The 22635-nt window shown below is 33.0% G+C and overlaps 2 protein-coding genes across 2 annotated transcripts; both read left to right on the forward strand.

The window, feature by feature from the left end:
* The first annotated feature begins 7819 nt into the window (after positions 1-7819).
* LOC142532541 (DIS3-like exonuclease 2) lies at positions 7820-13036 on the forward strand. Its single transcript, XM_075638823.1, has 7 exons — positions 7820-8206; positions 8577-8933; positions 9031-9080; positions 9177-9245; positions 9370-11586; positions 12036-12107; positions 12203-13036. The coding sequence occupies exons 1-7, from the start codon at positions 8071-8073 to the stop codon at positions 12590-12592; spliced, it is 3291 nt and encodes a 1096-aa protein (XP_075494938.1). The 5' UTR covers positions 7820-8070; the 3' UTR covers positions 12593-13036.
* A 5427-nt stretch (positions 13037-18463) lies between these two features.
* On the forward strand, positions 18464-20100 carry LOC142533490 (protein NODULATION SIGNALING PATHWAY 2-like). The gene has a single exon (XM_075640293.1). It carries the CDS (start codon positions 18601-18603, stop codon positions 20098-20100), a length of 1500 nt encoding a protein of 499 aa, XP_075496408.1. The 5' UTR covers positions 18464-18600.
* The last annotated feature ends 2535 nt before the right edge of the window (positions 20101-22635 follow it).

A 22635-nucleotide genomic window follows, 5' to 3' on the forward strand; every position in this document is an offset into this window, starting at 1 on the left:
CCTACTTTTTCTGTCTTTAGAATTTCAAATCTTTCTCTATAATAATTGATACCAAGTTAAATACCACATCTTCGAATATATTTCATAATAAAAAGCAGCTCGAATGTTGATATCAGGGATATTTAGGAAAATGGACATGATCAACTATTTTTTAAAAAAAACGACATCTTTAAGTGTATTTGAAATATACTACATAAATTCATTTTTTAAAAATAATGTTGACTAAGGTTAGATAACAAAATATCTTGTAATATGACTGGGGTGATAAGAGCATTAATTTAGTTGATTATATTGATGATCTGTTACAGATTCTCTTTTGCACATTCAAACTGCCAACTTTTAAGAAAATATCTGCTTAGAATATCTCTAAATAAACGATCATTGGGGAAAAAATATATTCAAATTAATGTATTATTAACAGCATAAAATTAAATTTGCATGTGTGAGCATGCCCTTTTGCCAATAAATAGCCGACCTTATCTTGCTTTTTGACAACTTCCTTAAACAAATAAAAGCATAGCACTGAAAACACTTTATTAGTTTATTTCAAGTGAACATATACAGCATAACAAATGGAGAAATTAAAATGAAGGTGGCAACTCTCGTCCTCGCCCTTGTTCTCGTCTCTTCCTTGCTCGAAACAACATTTGTGCAGGGTGGATCACCTTTTTGTTATTCGAAATGCGCGGTTAGGTGATCCAAGGCACATTTATATCACCGGTGTCTCAAATATTGTGGAATTTGTTGCGATAACTGTCACTGTGTGCCGTCCGGGACTTCCGGGCACTTTGATGAGTGTCCTTGTTACATGGACATGAAAAACTTTAGAGATGGATCTGAGTGTCCTTAAGTTAAACGAGAGTACGAGGATATTTAATTTGTGTGAAAAACTTGAAAATCTCATGTATGTTTAATATATGAATATTAATCGAGGGTGTGCAAGGATATTCATATGTGATGTTTACCTTGTAAAAATATTATAAAATCAGTTTATTTTTTGGGTATCAAAATTTAACTTTTTCAGTTACATATCGACAATATCTCATTGTATAATACATGTGAAAATAAAATCTCATGAAACATTCTATCTTATGTTGACTATATCTAAAAATAAGATATTTGTTAATGATTTACAAGAATGAAGAATACTGAAAAAATACCGAAGAAATGTGTGTATTATATATTATTATTTTTTCTGAATCTGGGAGTCAAAATAAGATTTGCATGAGAAATTTATCCATGGAGCTGATTGCAACCACAAAGATGATTATATCCAGATCTCCACACAAACTTATTAAAAAATATGGCATGCCACGACTTTTATTGTAGCCTTATAATAATTTTAATTTTTCGCGAAAAATTACATACCAAGATATTTCCAAATCCCCCTAAAACTATCTTGTTTCTCCAATTAATTTTTAAAATTTCAATGGATTAGGAGTTTTTGAAACAGAAGAAAGCAAGCCGCGAAGGTCGCTACGAGCGTGAATTTTTTGCTGAAAAACCCTATGATAACAACTCTCAACATAGCAAAAAAAAAAAAAATGATAGTCTATTGCAATGCTCCTTGTAAAGTCTACGACCCATGTTCGACAAAATTAAACAGATTTTACTTTACACTGCCATGTCTGATTTAGAAAGAATAAAAAATGGGGATCTAAGGGTGCAAGTGAGTCAAATTACTAATGTGTGAGCAACTCAATCAAAACTTGATTCGAACTCGGTTAAGTCCAATGAAACAACAATCCTCTTTTTTATCTTGTTTTCTCCTTATATGTATATTCAAGCTTTTTTCCAATATAAGTCACAATTCTTTTCCTGATTCATAAAATCTTATCAGTGGTCATATATATGTTCAATGGGTTTTTTTTTTTTTTTTTTTTTTTTTTTTTTTTTGAGCAAGTTACTTCAATGTTGGTGATGAGTTTAAGTCGGAATATTTGTCGAATTATTATAATACTATAATTATTATTACTAGTAAAAAGGCAAAAATTAATATTTTTTTCGTTACATATGTCGTCTTTGTAATCTACTTTTTTACAAACAAATATATCAATTGTGTAATCTGCTTAAAGTTTTTGTCCAAAAAAAAAATTTCAAATATATTATATGTTAGAATTAAATTTATTGTGGAGATGCTAAGGAAAAACCAGTAGATGTTGGATTAAGTACAAAACCAGTAGAACCAGTAGATGTTGGATTAGTTCAAAACCAGTAGAACCAGTAGATGTTGTAAACCAGAAGTACTTATATCGCGCTAAAACCTGCTTAAATAATTTATTAGCTAAAACCAGAACTAGAAGGATAAAAAATTCGAAATATACACTAACAGAATCTTGCGTATCTCAAAGTCTCTAAATATTACCGTTGATCTATTAACGTGATACCAGCATTTATTGCTTCATTAAATGCCATTAAATGCTATACAAGAACATTTAAGACGGTATACCATTTTTGGTATGAACTGCGACTGATTACTTTTGATGTATTCTGCAGGGTCCATTTTAAGCAATAAAGCTGAACCACCAAAAAGAAAAGAACCGTTCAGTTTTTGAACGTTGAATTGAGCCTATATATGGAGATGAAGGATTTCGTGAAGTAGTACGTAGCATTGAACAAAAATCTGAATTGAAAAACATCATTCGAGCATTGTTAGAACTTTCAGTTATCTAAAGAGCTCAAACACTGAAAAAGCAGCACACGCTTCATTGCATACTCTTGATCATTGAGATCATATTGAGCTAGCTATTTTTTGTTATATCTTCTCAAGCTATTCACTTCACTGTTTCATTGATAGAAGAATTTGTAACTGGAAAAGAGTCTTTTCCAGTTACTTAAGATCATTCAAGAAGTTAAGTTGTAAAGCTAAGAGTTTCAATAGGCGAAGGGTAAGTCCTGTTGAAGTGGGTGTGTACAATTGTTGTGCTGTATTCACCAAAGTCTTTTAGTGATACCTTCTGGAAACAGAAAAAGGGGAGACGTAGAAGATTCATCTTCGAACTTCCAGAAACAAACCTTGTGTTATCTACTGCTTTTCGGCTTTATTATTTTTCACCCACTAATCAACAGATCGTTTTCCGCACATTATCTTGTGATCTGCTGGTCTTTATACTTGAACAAGAATCGTTAAAATCTCTAACATGATTTTAGCACATCATTCGAAAGAATTTAATAAGTTGACCATTGAGTTTATTCAACCCCCCTTCTAAACTCAACCTGATCCTCAACATTATATATAGAGCTTGAAAAATATGCACTATTGGTTTAACATATAAAACAATGAATCTGTTTCCTCGTAATTTTCTCGGGTTCTTCGTATTTCTGACTCTAAATTTTCAGATCTTTCTCTGCAATTGGTACGAAATTAAATAAAAAATTCTTCGATTGATTTAGAGCTAGCAAAATTTTTTTTAATGATAATATATTAATGTAACATGCGAGTATATGCTTCATAATAAAAAAAGCAAGCTGAATATTTTTTTTGAGTTCAAAATCAAACTGAATATCATGCATGCATGTGTATTAAAGATAAAATATCAGGGGATATTGGGAAAATTAATTCCATTAAATATATTGATAATATTTGTCACATATTCAAATCCCCGACTTTAAGAAAATATCTCTTAAAATATCTCTTAATAAACAAAAATTTAGGAAAATAATCTTACAAATTAATTTTGCAATGAATGCATGAAATTAACTTTGCATGTTTGAGCGTGTCCATTTGCCAATAAATAGCCGACCTCGTCTTGTTTTTTACAACATCATTTGACAAAGCATAGCACTAAAACACTATATTAGTTTATTCTCAAGCGAAGAAAGCATAACAAATGGAGAAAATGAAGGTTGCAACTCTCCTACTCGCCCTTGTTCTTGTCTCTTCTCTGTTTGAAACCACATTTGTGCAGGGTGGATCGCCTTTTTGCGACTCAAAATGCGCGTTTAGGTGCTCCAAGGCACATTTACAAAAGCGGTGTCTCAAGTATTGTGGGATTTGTTGCGAGAAATGTAATTGTGTGCCGTCGGGGACTTATGGGCACAAGGATGAGTGCCCTTGTTACAGGGACTTGAAGAACTCCAAGGGTGAACCTAAGTGCCCTTGAGTTAAAGGAAGGAGGGCATGAGGCAATTGTGTGGGAAACATGAAAATCTTATGTTATATGTTCAATATATTAATAATAATTGAGGTTGTTCAATAAAATTCATATGTGATGTTTACTTTTAAACATATTATGAAATCAATTTATTTCCTGAGTATCAAAAAATCAACTATCTACTAGATCAAATTAGCTCATTCTACAATACATGTGAGTATATCTCATGAAACATTCTATCTATTGTTGACTATATTTAAATAAGAGAAAGTTTTATGAGAATTTACAATAACGGAGAAGACCAAAAAAACCAATATTATGAATGAAAAAATTGTACCGAAATCGTCTCGTCTTATGGATACACGAACTTATTAAAAAAATATGGCATGTCTCGACTTTTATTTTAGCATGTTACATGTCATATTGTGAACACAGTTCTGCGAGTGATATTGGAGTTTTAATCAATTGATTTTACAAGGGATGGAACCTTAGCTAATTTTTATCACGGTGGAGTTGCATTATTTTATAAATTTTAAAAATGTAATAATCCTCATTTATTTTGTTTCATGTTTATATATGCAAGTGCTTTTTCCAATATAAACCATAAATCTTTTCCTGATTTCGAAAATCTGATTAGTGGTAATGTTACTGCAGTGTTTATGGTCATAATTTTAAGTCGCAAAATCTTTGTCAAACTATTACAGTATTATTAGTAGTAAAAAGGCAAAAATTAATATTTTTTCCGAAAGAAAAAAGACATGGGATTTTTTTTTTTACGAACGGGAACATATGTTGTCTTTGTAAATGTATTTTTTTTTTTACAAATAAAATATATCAGTCGTGTAATAATCTAATATGACAACCGTCCTGTCTAACATGTAAAACTATTGAGCATACATCTCCCTCTAATAATCCGAATATTATTAACCACGAAAGTTCTCAAGTTCTTCCTATTTTCTATGATCTAAAATTTTCTCTATAATTGGTACCGATCGAGTTAAATATCACATATTCGATTGATTTAGTTCTTATAAAAATTTTGTTTTAATGATAATATATTTACGTGACGTGTGTAGATATGTACTTCATAATAAAGCGCGAGTAGAGTAATATCAGGGTGATATCAGGAGCATTAAATATTGCTGATTTGTACGTTACAGATTCTTTTTGAATATTCACATCTCCACTTTAAATATATATATTATCAGAAATCTCTAAATAAAGAAAATTAGGAAAATAACCTATACAGATTAATTTTGAATTGAACGCATTAAATTAATTCCGCATGTTTGAGCATGCCAATTTTCCAACATACATCAATTGACAAAGATATCAGTAAAAACACTCTTGTCGGTATATTTTCAAGTGAACTTAGCGTAAAAAATGTAAAAAATGAAGGTTGCAACTCTAGTCCTCAGCCCTTGTTCTCATCTCTCTTCCTTGCTCGAAACAGCATTTGCGCAGGATGGATCGCCTTTTGTGCGACTAAAATATGCGTGGTTACATCAATGGTGTCTCAAGTATTGTGAGATTTATTGTGAAAAGTGTCACTGTGTGCGGTCGGGGACTTATGAGCACTTGGATGAGTGTCCTTGTTACACGGACTTGAAGAACTCCATGGGTGGATCTAACTTCTAAGTGTGCTTAAGTTGAATGAGAGGAGGGTACGAGGACTTTTGTGTGAGAAACTTGAAAATCTTATGTATATTTAATATGTGAATATTAATTGAGGGTTTGTGAAAATATTCATATGTGATGTTTATATTTTAAAAAGACCACAAAATCAATTTATTTCCTGGATATCAAAAATCAATTTTCTCAATATCATATAAGTACAGTATCAACATCAAATTATCTCATTCTACAGTACATGTGAGTATATATCCCCAGAGACGTTCTATTTATTGTTGACCATATTTAAATAAAAGAAAGTTTTATGATAATTTAGAAGAATAAAGAAGGTCGTAAATGAAAAATATATATATAGGCAGAATTTTTATTTTTTTAAAAAATCATTATTCACCACGCATGAAAACTAAATACAATCACTTCCTGGAAAAAGGGTGTTCAACTATCTACAAGAACTGTTCAAAATCTTTTAAAAAAGCGCAAGTTTTTTAAAAACTTTTGTCTAATTAAAGATAATTCTATGGATTTTCATTTTTTGTCGATAATTATGACAAATTAAACACTTCAAAATCATTTTTGTCGTAAGGCTGAACACTTGTCACTTTACAAAAAAATTATAATCGGTGGTAACAATGAAACTCAAATCTTTTAAATCGTACAACAGCTCAAGAACCATGTTTCAATCGTTCTACACAGCAGAGAGAATCATTACATCCAACATTTGTTTTACTAGTATTTCATTTGTGCGATGCACGTAACATAATTTTATGTAATTAATTATTAAAATTAGTAACTCATGAGTAATTGAACAATCGCTTAAAATTATTGATATTATGTAATTAATATATTTAAATTTAAAATATTGTGTGTGTATATATATAAACTAAATAGGATTATATTTGACATCATAAAATTTAATATGCACACATATTATGCATAAAAAAAATGGATAATATAAAGAAAGCCACATTGGTGGTTGTCTTTCGAATATATAAATATCCCTCCTCAAAGGGTGTGATAATTAATAATTTTTGAATAGTGATCATTATAAGATTGTATATTGACCATGATACATTTGAATTGTTTTCTTCAATATAATATGAAAATTAAAATTAGTGAAAATTTAATAATTAATATAATATTAAAATTTTTATTATATTTTTTTATAAATTAATTTCATATATTTTTATTAATGCAAATCTATCTTAAATTAAATTTTTATAAATTTGTAATCTTGTTAATTAATTTTTTTTTGAAAATAAATATTTTTTCAATTCTAATTTATTTTTTTAATCATTTAAATTAATAAAATATTATTGCTATTTTAATTATTAAAGTAAATATATATTTACAAATTTATTTCTAATAAATATATTTAAATTAATTTTAATAAATGTAAATTATAATTATAAATATTTAATTATATATCCAATTATTTTAAGAATATATATTTAATTAGCATTTTGGGCATTTTGGTTATTATATTAAAATTTATAAAATTAATCTATCATTTTAAAAGCATACCAAACACATGTTATTTATCCCATCATACTATTAATCCATATATCTCATTTTTTAATCACTCTAATTATTAATCATTTACTTATCATATCACACGTACCAAACGGACCCTTAAAGTATATACTCCATTGATAATATATAAGCAAAAACATGTGTGAGACGGTCTCACGAGTCTTATTTTGTGAGACGAGTCTCTTATTTGGGTCATCCATGAAAAATATTATTTTTTATGCTAAAATTATTTTTTTATCGTGAATATAGGTAAGGTTGATCCGTCTCACGGAAAAATATTTGTGAGACCGTTTCACAACAGACCAACTCTAATATATATTGAATTATAAATTTCGTCATCAATTAAGCGTTTTTTTTCTTTCGAAATGTCAGATAATTCTAGTAAGAATTCTATAATATTTGGATAGTCGGGGATATGTCCAATATATTTGTACACTCGTTGTCTTTGTGAAATGATTTTTTAAAAACAGAGGGAAAAAAGATGAAGGAAATGGAAAGAGGAGAGCATTAATTGAATTTATGATAATATTATTTATTGTTAACAATGTCCGCGCAATTATCACGTTCGCCTCGACACTTTTATAATACATGCTCGCTCATAAATGCAATTATCTCTTTCGTGTTCCGACTCTGCAGTTCTCTTCTCTTTTTTTTCTTTAATTAATTTTTCGAATACATATATTGGGTTATTCTTCCGTGGATTTTTTTGGGAAAACGGAAGACCCAACTGCATAGGATTATTAATTTTATTTTATTTTTGTTTTCTTTGATCTGATTACATCTCGGTGTCCGCTTTTAGATTTATCCGAAAACTATGGGTGGTGTTATTGTTGAATCAAGCAGGGTTGCTACTCATACCACAGATTTTGTGGATGAGGGGGGATTTAAAGATGGTAATAAGAAAAAGAAGCGTCGATCGAGAAGATCCAAGACAAACTACTCGCTTTCTGGTAATTTTGTTTTCTCTTTTGATTGGGTTTTTGGACAAGTGTGGAAATTTATCTTGCTTCGGTTTTAATGGTGCTTTCAAGTCTTAGTTAACTGGGATTTGAAACTAGTGTTTTCCGATATGAGATTTCTTGGATTGTGGGGGGAAGTCAAACGATTCGAGTCAATTTAATTGGGGATGCGGCTACTGTTTCTTGCCCTTGATCACTTACTACTGTGCGTACATTGATTTACCAAGTTAATAGAGTCATCTGGTTCCGTATTTACACTGGACATTTAGTTGTCCTTGTATCTGGACACGTGGTACATTTTCTTGCCCTCGGTCACTTAGTAGGCTCTGATGGTTTCTATTACTTGTGGATTTTGATGCAGCTTCTAGTTCTGTAAGTGAGATATTAGTTGATGAGTCAACTTTACCGAGAGGTATCTCATCAAGTCAGCAGGCTTCATCCGGGAACCAAATTTCACTGGCTGATGATGATTTTGTTTGCCGCTCAATTCCCACATTGCATTTGAACGAAGAAACTGTAAATGGGAATATACAGAATCAGCCCTTGATTTCACATAATTTAGACGAATCCATAATTTCCAAATCCGTCCCTGAGGGTTTGGTTAATGAGGAGACCGATGGGCTTGTTTTGATACCCCGTCGTGTCAATTCTCATACTCGGCCAAAGTATTTTCCTCCATATTTGTCTGCAGATGTCGTTAGTAAAGCGTTGGAGGCAAGTTAAATCAAGCACATGTAGATATTTTATTATGTCAGATTTGGTTGCAATATTCTCATTTTCTGTCATAATATCATTGTTTTTAAATATGCAGAAAGGTGAATTATTGAGAGCTTTATTTCATGTCAATGCTCATAACAGAGTTGAGGTGGGCTCTCATAGCTTTTTTGTTTTATTTTTTCCCTTTTTTGTGACCCTGTGTATTTGATTGTTAATTGTAAGTACTAAACTTATCTTCTTTTAGGCCTACTGCAAGGTTGATGGGGTACCAACTGATGTTCTCATCAGTGGAGTGGTGGCTCAGAATAGAGCTGTAGGTGTTCTCTTGTTTGTTTACTGATTTTTCTGGATGTTTACTACATGCTTGTATTTATTTTCTTCCGTTAGTTTTGCACGTTTAATCATCCTTTTGATTTGGTGAATTCTGATTGTTGTAGTTTGAAGGAGACATTGTAGCTATTGTCATTGACCCCCCTTCCTTGTGGCCAAAGATGAAAGGTCCGAATGAAACTCTCGATGAGAGTGCTTGTCAAGCAAGTTGTTCAGAGCAAAGTGAAGCCCTTATGCTTTGTCGAGGTAGTTCAAAAGGAAAAAGCAAATTAGAACTGGATTTTGAACATGTGTGTTCTGTTGATTACTTGGGTTTTTCCGAAGATGGTACTTGTTATGAGACTGGTTCTTCATCTGCAGCAATGGCTGATAATAGGTATGTGAATGGAGTGTCGGATCAGCCGTCCATACACGATTCTACCAAACCATGCTATTGTGATGACTACAAACTTGTGAATATTTGTGAGAAGTTGTGCCACTTGGTGAGTTTATTTCCATCAAGGAGGCCCACTGGTAGAGTTGTTGCCATTGTTGCAGGGTCTTCTCGGCGGGACAGTATTGTTGGTTTTTTGAGTGTAAAGCAGTGGTTTAACAGCAGAGATATGAAAAGAAAGGACTCTAAGAAGCCCAAACATCAGTCTAATCTGAATCAAGGATACATTCTGCTGACACCAACCGATCCCAAATTTACCAAAATGACCGTCCCTGTTGTAAATTTACCTATAAGCATTAAGAAACGATTGGAAGTGGGTGATTTAACAGTGGAGAATGACATAGTTGCGGCCAAAGTTGTTGATTGGGCTGAAGACTGTTATATTCCAGAAGCCTGTGTGATACAAATTTTTGGTAGAGGTAGTGATGTAGAAGCACTTATTGCCGCAATTTTATTCGATAATGCAATCGTAGCTTCTGAATTTTCCTCCGAAACGCTTGCCTGTCTTCCACGTCTTCCTCTGGAGCTGCCCCCCAAAGAATTACAAAGTAGAAGAGACTTGAGAAATTTGTGTATTTTCACCATAGATCCAGATACGGCAAGTGATCTTGATGATGCACTATCCGTTGAAAGTTTGTCAAACGGTGATTTTAGGGTGGGGGTCCACATAGCTGATGTTTCGTATTTTGTTCTACCCAACACATCTTTAGACATTGATGCTCAAATTCGATCAACAAGTGTTTACTTGTTGCAACACAAAATACCAATGCTTCCTCCAGTGCTTTCAGATAACTTAGCATCCCTGAAACCTGGAGTGGATAGGTTTGCATTCTCTATTTTTTGGCGCATTAATTCTATGGGTGAAGTTCTAGACCACTGGATTTACCGTACAATCATACGGTCTTGTTGCAAGCTCTCTTACGAGCATGCTCAGGAAATCATTGACGGTGCCTTTGATGTCCAGGATTTTAGTCAATGCAGGAATCATTGGCCTGAATTGTATGGCCAATTTGAATGGCGTGATGTAACTAAATCTGTAAAAATCCTTAATGACCTTGCAAATATGTTGAAATTGAATAGGTTTAAGGGTGGGGTTCTGTCATTTGAAAGCCCAAAAATAGTTTTCTTGTTTGATGAAGAAGGCGTGCCATATGATACTATGCTCTTAGGGAGAAAGGACTCAAATTTTCTGGTGGAAGAGTTTATGTTGTTGGCCAACTTGACAGCTGCGGAAGTGATAACTAGAGCTTATCCATCTCATGCTTTACTTAGAAGGCATCCAGAACCTAATTCACGGAAACTTAAAGATTTTGAATCCTTTTGTGATAAGCATGGTTTAGCATTGAATATTTCATCCTCTGTTGACCTTCATCGGTCATTAGAGCATATCAGGCTGGAACTTAAGAACGACCCAGGCTTGTTTAATATTTTGATGTCTTATGCCGCAAGGCCAATGCAGTTAGCTGAGTACTTTTGCACTGGAGATCTGAGGTACACTGATACTGATTGGGGTCACTATGCGCTGGCTGTTCCGCGCTACACTCATTTCACTTCTCCATTGCGTCGATATCCTGATATTTTGGTACACCGTATGCTGGCTGCAATCGTAGAGGCTGAAATTATCTATTTGGAGGGTATAAGAACGTTTGAAGACCCAATAAGAAATGAAGTGTTGAGCCGATGCTTTACTGGTTTGTGCTTCGACGAACATGAAATTCGATCGGTTAAAGCTCAAGAAGCTCTATCCATTTCAGCCTCAAAGTTAAAACTTCCTTGTGCTGAAACTCTTGCTGATGTGGCCGCTCGTTGCAATGAGAGGAAGCTGGCTGCTAGACACGTAAAAGATGCAACCAATAAGCTCTATATGTGGTTATTTCTGAAGAAGAAAGAGGTCCGTACTTTCACTTTTTCTTTTTGGTTATAGTTTATTAATTTTGTACTTGGTTTGAGCCGAATAATTTAGTACATTTGCGGTTTTCTTTCTTTCTTGAATAGATGTTCAGTACACTCTACAGTTTAGTGTCAAAACTTTTCAAAATCGACCTTTAAAATTATGAACACTTTTCCACAATCTCTTTTGATGATCTTATGATGTTACGTTCTACTAAATTTCTGCTCTGCTCTTCTCATTAACCAGTCATAAAATCCTCTTGTGGTGGCTGATTCAGTTAATTGGTTCGCAGTGTATGCCTTAGATGATCTATTTATCTAACCTTTGTGCCAAAAATTATTATTGCTATATATTTACTGTTTTTCGTTCTGTGCAAATGTTATCCTATTTAACTCCTTGCTTTCTCCTGCTGCGTTTTAAGCATAAATTGGAACTTTCCCTTCCTGCAGATATTATATTCGGAGGCTAGAGTTTTAGGTCTTGGACCAAGGTTCATGTCTATATATATTTCCAAACTAGCGGTGAGTGTTCATTCTTGACTTGTTCCCCTTCTGAAATTGTCAATTTTTTTACAACAGGAACATGCCTTTTTTGCTCACTGGCTGTTTTAATGTAGATTGAACTCCGGATATATTATGATGAAACCGAAGGTCTGACAGTAGAGTGGCTGGAATCAACCTCAACCTTGATACTGAGTCATTCCATGGGTAAACGCTCAAACCGAAAAACTAGCCCAGGTAAGTGCAAGGTGCTTGAAGAAGTTGCTTTGCTGATAAATCCAACTGATTTGAAGTTAGACTTGGATTCTCTGGGAAATTTGGGGGAAGAGCTTGAAGACTCACAGAAAAATGAGTTAATTGGTCACGATATCCAACACAAGCCTGCTGTTTTTCCACTCACAGTGAATCTCCTATCAAAAATCCCCATTGCTCTGCATGCTGTGGGTGGGGACGATGGGCCCATCAATATCGTTGCTAGGCTGTATATAAGCTCATACTTTCAGTAATATTTGCATGACTTTAAATATGTCGTGGACAGTAGAAGATGGTACTACTGCTGAATCCATGGTTACAAGGAGCTCAAGTCGAAGTTTTAGGACGTTAAGAAATGAAATGTTGCCGATATCGGATGCAATTTCATGAACGAGGGATGGTGTAAATGTGTGTGTGTGCGCGCGGGCGCGTGGGTGGGGGGGAGAGTGTTCCCTGATTTGATGCGTGGTGGTTGTGTTTGTTATAGCCGCTTTGTTCGCAGGAATGAAGGGCTTGTTTTTGTTTGCCGCTTCATCCTGTTTAACTTCAGTCTGCATCTCATTTCTGATCACAGCTTCCAGGCTCTAGCCAAGAATATTTTAACTAAATATGGATTGATTACTGCGGCCGTAAGATCTTACATTTAACTTTTTCTCTTTCAAGTGCATATATGTCTCAATAAAGTAATTGGTTCATTGCTAAGTTTCTTGATAAACGCGATCTTTGAGTATGGTGAACCACTGGTCATTACAACAAATTCAAGTGTAGGTTTGCTTTGATCGATGAAATTTAATTTCTTTGACATGTTTGAATTTTCAAAGTTGATGGAATTTCATATTTATTTTATATTTTAAGTTATTATAATTTCAATAGTAGTTGCATGTTAAATTTCAAATATACCCAAAATGATTTCATTCGAAATACATATTTCAACTTAATCCATTCAATATATATTTAATGTATAGTATAAATTCCAAAGAGTGAATTGTTATTGTATGCGATTTGATGCTCATGTTGAGACGGTGTATGCTAATTAAAAAGAATGGAAAAAAAAAAAACAAAGAAAAATTTTATTTCGACATTTAGGTCATAAGCTACTGATATTGATTTAAATATTATATTATACATTATTAAATGTATAGACTAGTAGAGATGGGGTATGATCTACAACAATGATCTTGTCTTTTCCTAAATTGTTATGTAATGAAACTTTAGACTTTTTAATTAAGTAGCTGTGGCCTCAATGATATGAGCTTGGCATTGGAGACAATAAATAGTTCTGTACTTCTGTCACTGCTACAAGCCTAAGCCACGTAACCTACTTCTGCATAGAATTACCTTTCATCATATCAATGTTGAATGAATTTTCATTCAACAATGGTCTTTATAATTTCGATTCTGATAGCAATGATGAGAATTAACAATAAGAGATAGATCCATCATAGTATAACAATTAACTTAATAGCTAATTGAAACAATTAATTTTAGAGTAGATCTTTTGTGAGGGTCACGAATTTACACGTGTTGATCCGATCTATATTCACCATAAAAAAAATATATTTTTAATATAAAACAATATTTTGTTATGAATTGAGTTGGGTTGAATTAGGTTGGAGATATGGTAAATTTTGTGTTAATTCTAAGATGTCACTAATCACAAATGAATCCACATAGAAAAACAAGGCCACAAAGGGATCCAAATTGTCCTTATATTACATAATACTATTTCTGTGAAATATTGCTGGTCGTTTTCTGAACAGTACTAAATCATATGTCATTCCGTTTGTACGATTAGAGAATTCACGACTACTTCGGAAGGTGGTCTTTTTAAATTGGGTAAATTTTTTTAAAAAAAATGGCATGTACATAGATAACCTACCAACTTAATATATAAATTATCATGGATGCCAAATAAACATGAAGGAATCATTATTATTATTATTAGATAGTGTTTGAGAGAGTTTATTTTAATTATTTTTTAATTATTATATATAATTTATAAATATTTTATTGATTAGAAACTTAAAAATACTTAAAATAAATTATTGCGAAATGCTAACTAATAATGATTCAACCACTTTCTTTATATGTATTTCATTTGAATTCTAGAATAAAACAAAAAATAAAAAGCAAAATCATTTGTTGTACTACAATTTAACCGAGAGGACAAGTAACGTATCAGTGTTTTAATTAGCTTTAATAGAATAAATATTGTTACTAATAAATTATAAGAAGTTGGCAATTTAATTTTGGTGATTATTTCGAGGAATTTGGAGAAATTTTTGGTTCGTCATTTTATTATAGTTGTTTCTAATAACGTGTGTAATATTTAAAATTATATTATATTGAATTAAAATATAATACGAAAGTGTATTTTCCTAGTAATAACTATGTTGGAAAATATTTAAAAATTATCACAAGGAATTTTTAGAGTCTGCAACCGATAATCGGATATTGATCTTTTCTGCTTCTTGTTTTCGTTTTTTGCTTCGTCTTAGCACAGAAATAAAATCGGTAATTTCCAACTCCTTGAAACAATAATTTGAAATTGCCTAATCTTATTCACTCACTCTTGCTACGAGAAATGAAGACCAAAGAACTAGGAATAGAACTATTTCAGAAAAGGTAAATTAATTACTTGTTCAATTAATTTATTTAAGTGTAGAAAAAGGCAAACCAATTATAAGCTTTTTAAAAAATCAAACACCCAACCCAAAAAAGCCCGACACCAACCAGAAAATACAATAAACCCGAAAATTGAAAATTTTCAAAATTAATCGACTCCATCAAATCAGACACATGATGTCTGAATAAAAACGTTCCCAATCCCCTGTTGCAGCCATCAATGGTATATTAAATCAATTACAAATAAAAATTGACGATCGATCAACAAGTTCAGCAATTAAACAATTAATTTTCCGAATTTTAAATTATAAACTAGAGGCACATCATCTATCTACTTGAGCAAAAGAGAGCCAAAAAAAAAAAAATGAATTCATATTTTAATTGTTTATTATGGTGTGGTGTGTGTACCCACCGGCGTGCTAGATGACTGCCTCATTCCCAGAAAACATGCCGGCCGTAAAATTATTTAAACTTCGTGTCGTTTCAACCAATTTGACGGCGCCAACATTTCCACGTGTATAATTAATTACATAAATAATATGACATAAAATTGTTTTTTTTATTTTTCCACACATATATTTATATAAATAAATTTACATATACACTTTTTATTTTATCATTATTTAATTCATGTAAAAAAAATAGTTGTATGTTTTTCAAAACTTAGTTAATAATCAAGAAAAAATATAACCAAACGTAGAAATTAGATTATATATTTGAGACAACCCAGTAAAATTGGGACGGAAGTAGCATAATATAAAATTGTTTCTTTTTTTCAATCATTTAAAGAAATTATTACAAGGGTGCGTTTATATAGTACACTATATAGATGTGAATATATTTGTGAGCTAATTACACTTTTATTAAGAAGACATATATCTGAATTTTATGTGAGGTTTAATTTCATAGGATTGTTTTATTACATTAACGATTTTACGTGTTTTCGAACTCGCGTCTCTCTCTCAAAATAAGGGTGGTTCGTATCACCATTCACAAGTCGTGATTACAATTTAATAGTAGGATTATGGCAGAATTTGAAACATAAAATCTAGGTTTAACTTTAGAATTAAGGAACGATATTGCATTCTTGTAATCTTCATAAATTCTGACTTGTGATATTTCCCTGTCAAGAGTCACTAAAATGAAACTAATGGCAATAAATTTATTTATCTTTTACAATATATAATTAATTTTGGGAAGATGATTTCTTTAAACGGGGCCATGGATGTGATTGAACAATGGAGAACTTTGTTAATTTTAAATTGGTGAAAATTGTATTTTTCAAACCCATCGCCTTCGTTAGACGTCATCTATTTATTTCCAACAAAGGCCTTTTCTTCCTCCTCTTTAATGGCATATTATAAAATATTGGCTAATGTACAGCAAAATTTAAAACCATTGGTGCTTTAGAAAAGATCCATCCATTTTTTAAAACCACCCAATCAAAATATTAGGGATGATCGGATCAATGGAACAAATTTACATTTTATATATAATAATTGTGAAATTTCGGATGAAATGTTGTTATTAGGAATGAAATAAATTAAATCACTCGACGAATATCAATTAAAATAATACAATAAAAAACTTTTATGGCAAGGGTAGACATGGGTGGGCTAACTAAATATGTTTAGAAACAATATAATGGAAGATAAGATGTTTAATATATGTGCATTAAATGATTATGTCTGTCAAATTAATTTAATAAATATATAAAGGATCTAATACGATCGTATTCGTATTTCGTTTTACGAAAATGATTAACTAAATAGAAGTTCATTGTAGCTCATTATTAACTCATTTTAAATCTTTAATTTTTATCATGTGGGACAAGAGGTATCACAATCACCCCTCCTTAAAAAACGCGACGTCCTCGTCGCGGCCTGATCCTTCAATCCACCAAAGCCGAGAATCCAGAGGTGGCTGCTATAGGTTCAAGAGGTGGCTCCCGTCATGTAGCACTTTGCCTCACAAGTTCAAGAGGTGGCTCTCATGCGCGTATCACTTTGCCCCGCATAGCACATATCTCCTGGTGTTTCATGTCGGTGACCGGCTCTAATAACATTCAATTTCCAAGCCCGGGCTTGCGTCTGCGTAACTGCATAATGAGTTTCTATAGCAACTACTTCATATTCGTTATCGCTTAACGAAAATGATTAACCCTAATTGTCATAGAAGTTCATTATAGCCTATTATAAACTCATTTTAAATCTTTAATTTTTGTCACATGAGACAAGAAGTATATATCATATACATATATGTATACACAATAATTGCAATCAAAAGAAAATAAATGGAAATTACATATATATGTAAGTAATAATCATAATTAAAAAAGAAAATAAATGGGAATTCTCTCATGTGGAGCGGACGGTGGAGACGGGTTAAGCCGGACGAGCCGGCAAAGCTGATGTTACTGGCTTGTGACAGGGTCATATAAAATTTATCAACTATTATTATTTAATTAATGCAACATTTAGACTAGTCAACACATCTAATTTATTATTACCATTAAACCATATCATAGCATACCTATGAATAAAATAGGTATCTAATGCTTTTTTCAAAAAAAAAAAAAAAATTGGTGGAGTAAGCAAGAGTTAATGGTTATGACTTCGATTAATTTTACCAACAAATTTTCTGACAAACTTTTAACACATTGTTTGTCTAGTGCGATCTACTCCATAAATTTTCAAACCAATAAACTTAAAATCTGCCCTAAAATTACTCCAAAGTAAATGAAATTTTCCAATCAATGGAATTGGACTATATCATGATCACGTATTCATAACAGACATTATAGTATAATAATTAATTGAGACCTTTTCATTTATCGATGGAGTTTTCACTTTGATGATTTCAAGGCAAGTACGATGCCACTGGTTCTCAGATATTTAGCTTTAATAATTTGAAATTTAGTCGCAAACTTTTTGGACTTTGCATATATGTTGGATTAATAACTGTTTGATTCAAGGTCTGGTCGGAATGTAAAGAACTAGAGCTGTTTTATTCGGACAGGCAAGTTAAAGAAGACATCCAAAAGGAATAATATAAGACGGCGAAATTTCAAAGAATTAAATATAAATAGCCTAAAAGAAGTAGAACTATCGGTTTTTTTAAAATATTTCGGGATATGAGAATACCCTTCCATGTCATCCATTTCTTTATTTATTTTTTCCCCATTAATTGCTTGACTAATTAGAATTAGAGTTAGAATAAATGGTCTCAAGATTTTATTTATTGTGAGTTTAATACAAATCCAAATATATAATTTAATTTCACAATACTGATATTATATTTTTGTTTACTCTATGCTACGAATGTGCATCAATCATTTTGTTTAAATAACTTTAAATTATAAGATTTTAATTAGTGAATCCCTATTTTTAATTGAAAATGACTCTTCCCAAATTCTTTTGTGTGTGTATATATATATATATATATATTAATGCACCAATGTTAAATCACTTCCAACATACACTGTCTCTAGCATCATCTCTTTCCTCAATTCATTCCATTTTTATACAAACATAACAACGTTGCCTTAAGCAAAGCTCTCAGATTATTATAGTAACTTTTCTCCATTCGAGAAGCTCTGAATTTTTGTATTCATCGAGTGAAATTTTATTTCTTAGTCATGGCTATGCTTATGGATCTCGATTTTACAAACTTTGGTTATAGTGCCACAACCACCACTACAACAACCACAGCCGCCACCACGGCCTCCGCCTCAACTGATGATGGGTGCAATTGGAATGCATGGTCGCCCGTTGTTGATTGGGAGGCGCTTTCCGGCGGCCAGGAAGATTTCCACAACCTCGTCGATTCTATGATGGATGAAAGTGACATGTTGCATAATTTGAATGTTAGGCCTAACATAGACGAGGAGTGCCACGATTTATACTCCCCCGAGTGCTATGCCACGGAGACTGATGATGAATCCAATAGCATGGAGGATTTCAAGGGGACGAGGCTCATCCACCTTCTCATGGCGGCGGCTGAGGCACTGGAGGGGACGAGTAAGTGTCGTGAATTGGCTCGGGTGATATTGGTTCGGCTCAGGGAGTTGGTGTCGCCGAAAGAAGGTACCAACATGGAGCGACTAGCTGCCAATTTCACCGACGCCTTACAAGGTTTGCTAGACGGGGGGGTGACTACCGGTGGTGTGCACGGGAAGTGCAGAAGCAACCACCACTACAAGGCGGAGCACCACCCGACGGATGTTCTAGCCGCGTTTCAATTGCTACAAGATGTGTCACCTTATGTCAAATTTGGGCATTTTACGGCCAATCAGGCGATTTTGGATGCTGTGACACATGATAAGCGGGTCCACATTGTGGACTATGACATAATGGAGGGAATCCAATGGGCCTCGTTGATGCAGGCCTTGGTTTCAAGGAAAGATGGCCCTCCAACTCCACATCTAAGAATTACAGCCTTGTCGAGGGGCGGCGGAGGTCGTCGATCGTTCAGCACCGTCCAAGAAACCGGCCGACGATTAACTGCTTTCGCAGCTTCGATTGGCCAACCGTTTTCTTTCCACCAATGTAGGTTGGATCCGGACGAAACATTTAAACCGTCTAATTTAAAATTAGTCAGAGGAGAAGCCCTTGTAATAAATTGTATGTTACACTTGCCACATTTTAGTTACCGGGCCCCCAATTCCATAGCTTCCTTTATGGCAGGGGCCAAAACCCTATGCCCACGACTTATAACCCTAGTTGAGGAAGAAATGGGCCCAACAGAAGATGAAGGGTTCGTGGGCCGGTTCATGGACACACTACACCATTACTCGGCCATGTATGACTCACTCGAAGCCGGGTTTCCAATGCAAGGCCGGGCACGAGCATTGGTGGAGCGGGTCTTATTGGGTCCACGAATATCCGGGTCATTGGACCGTATATACCGTGGCCGCGGTGAGGACGAGGGGTGTTCTTGGGGGCGACGGCTGGCGACGGATGGATTTTGTCCAATAAATATAAGTTTCGCAAACCATTGTCAAGCTAATTTGTTAATAGGATTATATAATGATGGTTACAGGGTGGAGGGATTGGGCAAAAACAAACTTGTATTAGGATGGAAAACGAGAAGCCTACTATCGGTTTCAATTTGGAGCTCAAAAGATAACGATTTGTGATTATTTTCAAAGTGCATGTTGTCTCGCTCATTGATTCAATCCGTACTTGTCAAATACAATAACCCTCCCTTATTTTTCTTGTTCCAATTCTAAATTTTGCCTTGCTAGAAAAGTGTCGATAATGGCTTCAAAATAGTTCCCTCTACATATTTTCAAACTTCATAATTTTCACTATCATAATTAAATAATAACTTTATCAGTTGACCGACCAACCACTTCGGGTTGTTGAGACACCCCTCTCCAATTGACTTTGAACTTTTTCTTCAAGAGGGTATTCATGGGAAGATTCATCGAATGTACTTTCATACAACATAATCCAACCCCTTTTTGATGATATCACAACATTTCAAACAAATTAAATATGCAATTAATATATTAAATATACTCTTCTGAGTATAAAAAAATTCATATACTTATATGTAGATAGATGGAATCGGGCATGTAGTTTCTCTCAATCTAAAAATACTCATTCATAAATTCAAATATTTGTCGAAATAAATTGTTCATATTAATAAACCAAGACATATTGTTTGATGCACACCCTTTTGGTAAAATATTTTCAGTTATAACTCGGGGAAGAGGTTTTTTGTTGCCTCCGGAGTTCAAACTCAGAGATAATTATGACACTATATCAAGTTTTTTTTTTTTTTTTGTGAAAAAAGTGAATATTAAAAGCATAGCTCAATCAGTGAATCGTACTTTTGTTTTTAAGTCATTGGCGACGACTTGTCCCATTATTTGTTACACAAACGAAATAATTAATTAGTGCATTCCCAACTGTTCAAACTCATAACTTACATGACTAATTTTTGCTGTACATGCGTCATACTACTCCTCAAATTATTTCATAATATTTTAGATTCAATTCAATATAAAAATAAAAAAATACAGTAGGCTTTGACATTTCAATACCCCAGTTGAAAGCCATTTATCTTATTTTATTTTTTGTGACGTTGTAATCTAACAAGAATTGAACTACGGATATACCCCCGTCCCCACCCCAACTTGCTACTTGCTTCTATTAATTATTTTTAAGATTTTTTTTTTACGTTTGAAAAATGATTCGAATGTGTATGTGTGGAAGACTAGCTATCGATCTTTTGAGTCTCAGAGTTGGTAGTGTCAAAAAACAAGGTATGAACAACCATCTTACCATAAGCAATAGTCGGACACTTTTTTCAAGGTTTTTATTGGCTTTCTCTCTATAAATACCATATTTGTTTGACATTAGTGATTCATTCACATATACTTGCCATAAATTTTCTATATATATTCTCCATCAAACACTTAACCGACTTGAGCGTCTGATTAGCTACGTCGGAGAATCTTCCTGTGCCCCCTTAACGCTTTTTGTTTTTAAGTTACAGAGCCCTGACATTTCCTGCTCAAAGTCCAATATATTCAGTCATGAAAACCAACCCAACCTAGTGTGATTGTCCATTGAACTCATATCCAATTCACCCGGACATGTCACATCATCAATATAAATATAACCAACCTTGTGAGTTTGTGTGGATTAAGAAAATTTTTACGTTATTTGGATTTTAAACTCTCTATAGTTTAAAATAATTTTTGACAATTAAGAAAATATACAAAAAGATCTGCATATCAGCGATTGAATGCAGGGGGGTAAATGTTGGGCTCAATTTAGTGTATGCTACACAATATATCAACCCACGATGAAGCATATTTGCCATCTAATACTAGGCCTACTTTTTTATTTGGGTCTAGACAAATAATCATTAAGGCCCTAAGGACTGTAATTTGGTCTTTATCCAAATAACAAGCTTTTTCAAAAGCTACAGCCCACCATTAAAATACCAATTATGAAAGGCCTTTATCGAAAGAATGAGCCTTTTCAAGATTTACAGCCCAAGACTAAAAATAATTGAAACGTTTTGAATTTGGGTTTCAGTCTTGGATGATTGGGTGGAAGAGCTATCCAAACAATAAACAATTTTTTAAGGAATAAAATTATTATTTCGATGGACAATTGATTATTTGTCAAAGAAAAGGTTGTTATTTTTAGGACACTGTTTAGTATTCTAATTTAACGATAAAATTATTGTATCTTAACATAGGTGGTTAGGTCTCTTGTGATACGGTCTCACGAATCTTTTAATTTTTCTTAACATAAAAAGTAATATTTTTTTATAGATGACCCAAATAAGATATCTGTCTCACACAAGTTTTTGCCCTTAACATAATATTTGAATTTTATTTTTAAAACCCACTTAGTATAAAAGAGTAGGGAGAGGGAAAAAAAGAAAAGCCAGGCAGGCCATATCATCATTTAGTTTTAAAATCTGCAATAACGCGTATAATAAAATTTTTGCCATATTAATCAAATATGTGAAGAAGAATTGGTGTGAATGGCACGAAATTTGAACTTCCCCAATAATATTCAAAGTTTGAACTGTGGATATGCCACCCCTTGTGGGAAAGTATTGCATGCAAATTGATTTAAATAAAAAAAATATTATTCTAAATGTAGATTTTATATTTATGAACTAATATTAATTAAAATAAATATAA

Source organism: Primulina tabacum, chromosome 18, assembly GCF_025594145.1.
Source record: "Primulina tabacum isolate GXHZ01 chromosome 18, ASM2559414v2, whole genome shotgun sequence".
Classification (NCBI taxonomy): Eukaryota; Viridiplantae; Streptophyta; class Magnoliopsida; order Lamiales; family Gesneriaceae; genus Primulina; species Primulina tabacum.

Excerpts from the sequence above, each read along its gene's own strand:
- LOC142532541 (XM_075638823.1), top strand. The coding sequence starts at position 8,071 with ATGGGTGGTGTTATTGTTGAATCAAGCAGGGTTGCTACTCATACCACA. Across the intron at positions 8,934-9,030 it reads TAGTAAAGCGTTGGAGGCAA|GTGAATTATTGAGAGCTTTA; the intron begins GTTAAATCAAGC and ends ATATGCAGAAAG. Across the intron at positions 11,587-12,035 it reads TATTTCTGAAGAAGAAAGAG|ATATTATATTCGGAGGCTAG; the intron begins GTCCGTACTTTC and ends CCCTTCCTGCAG.
- LOC142533490 (XM_075640293.1), top strand. The coding sequence starts at position 18,601 with ATGGCTATGCTTATGGATCTCGATTTTACAAACTTTGGTTATAGTGCC.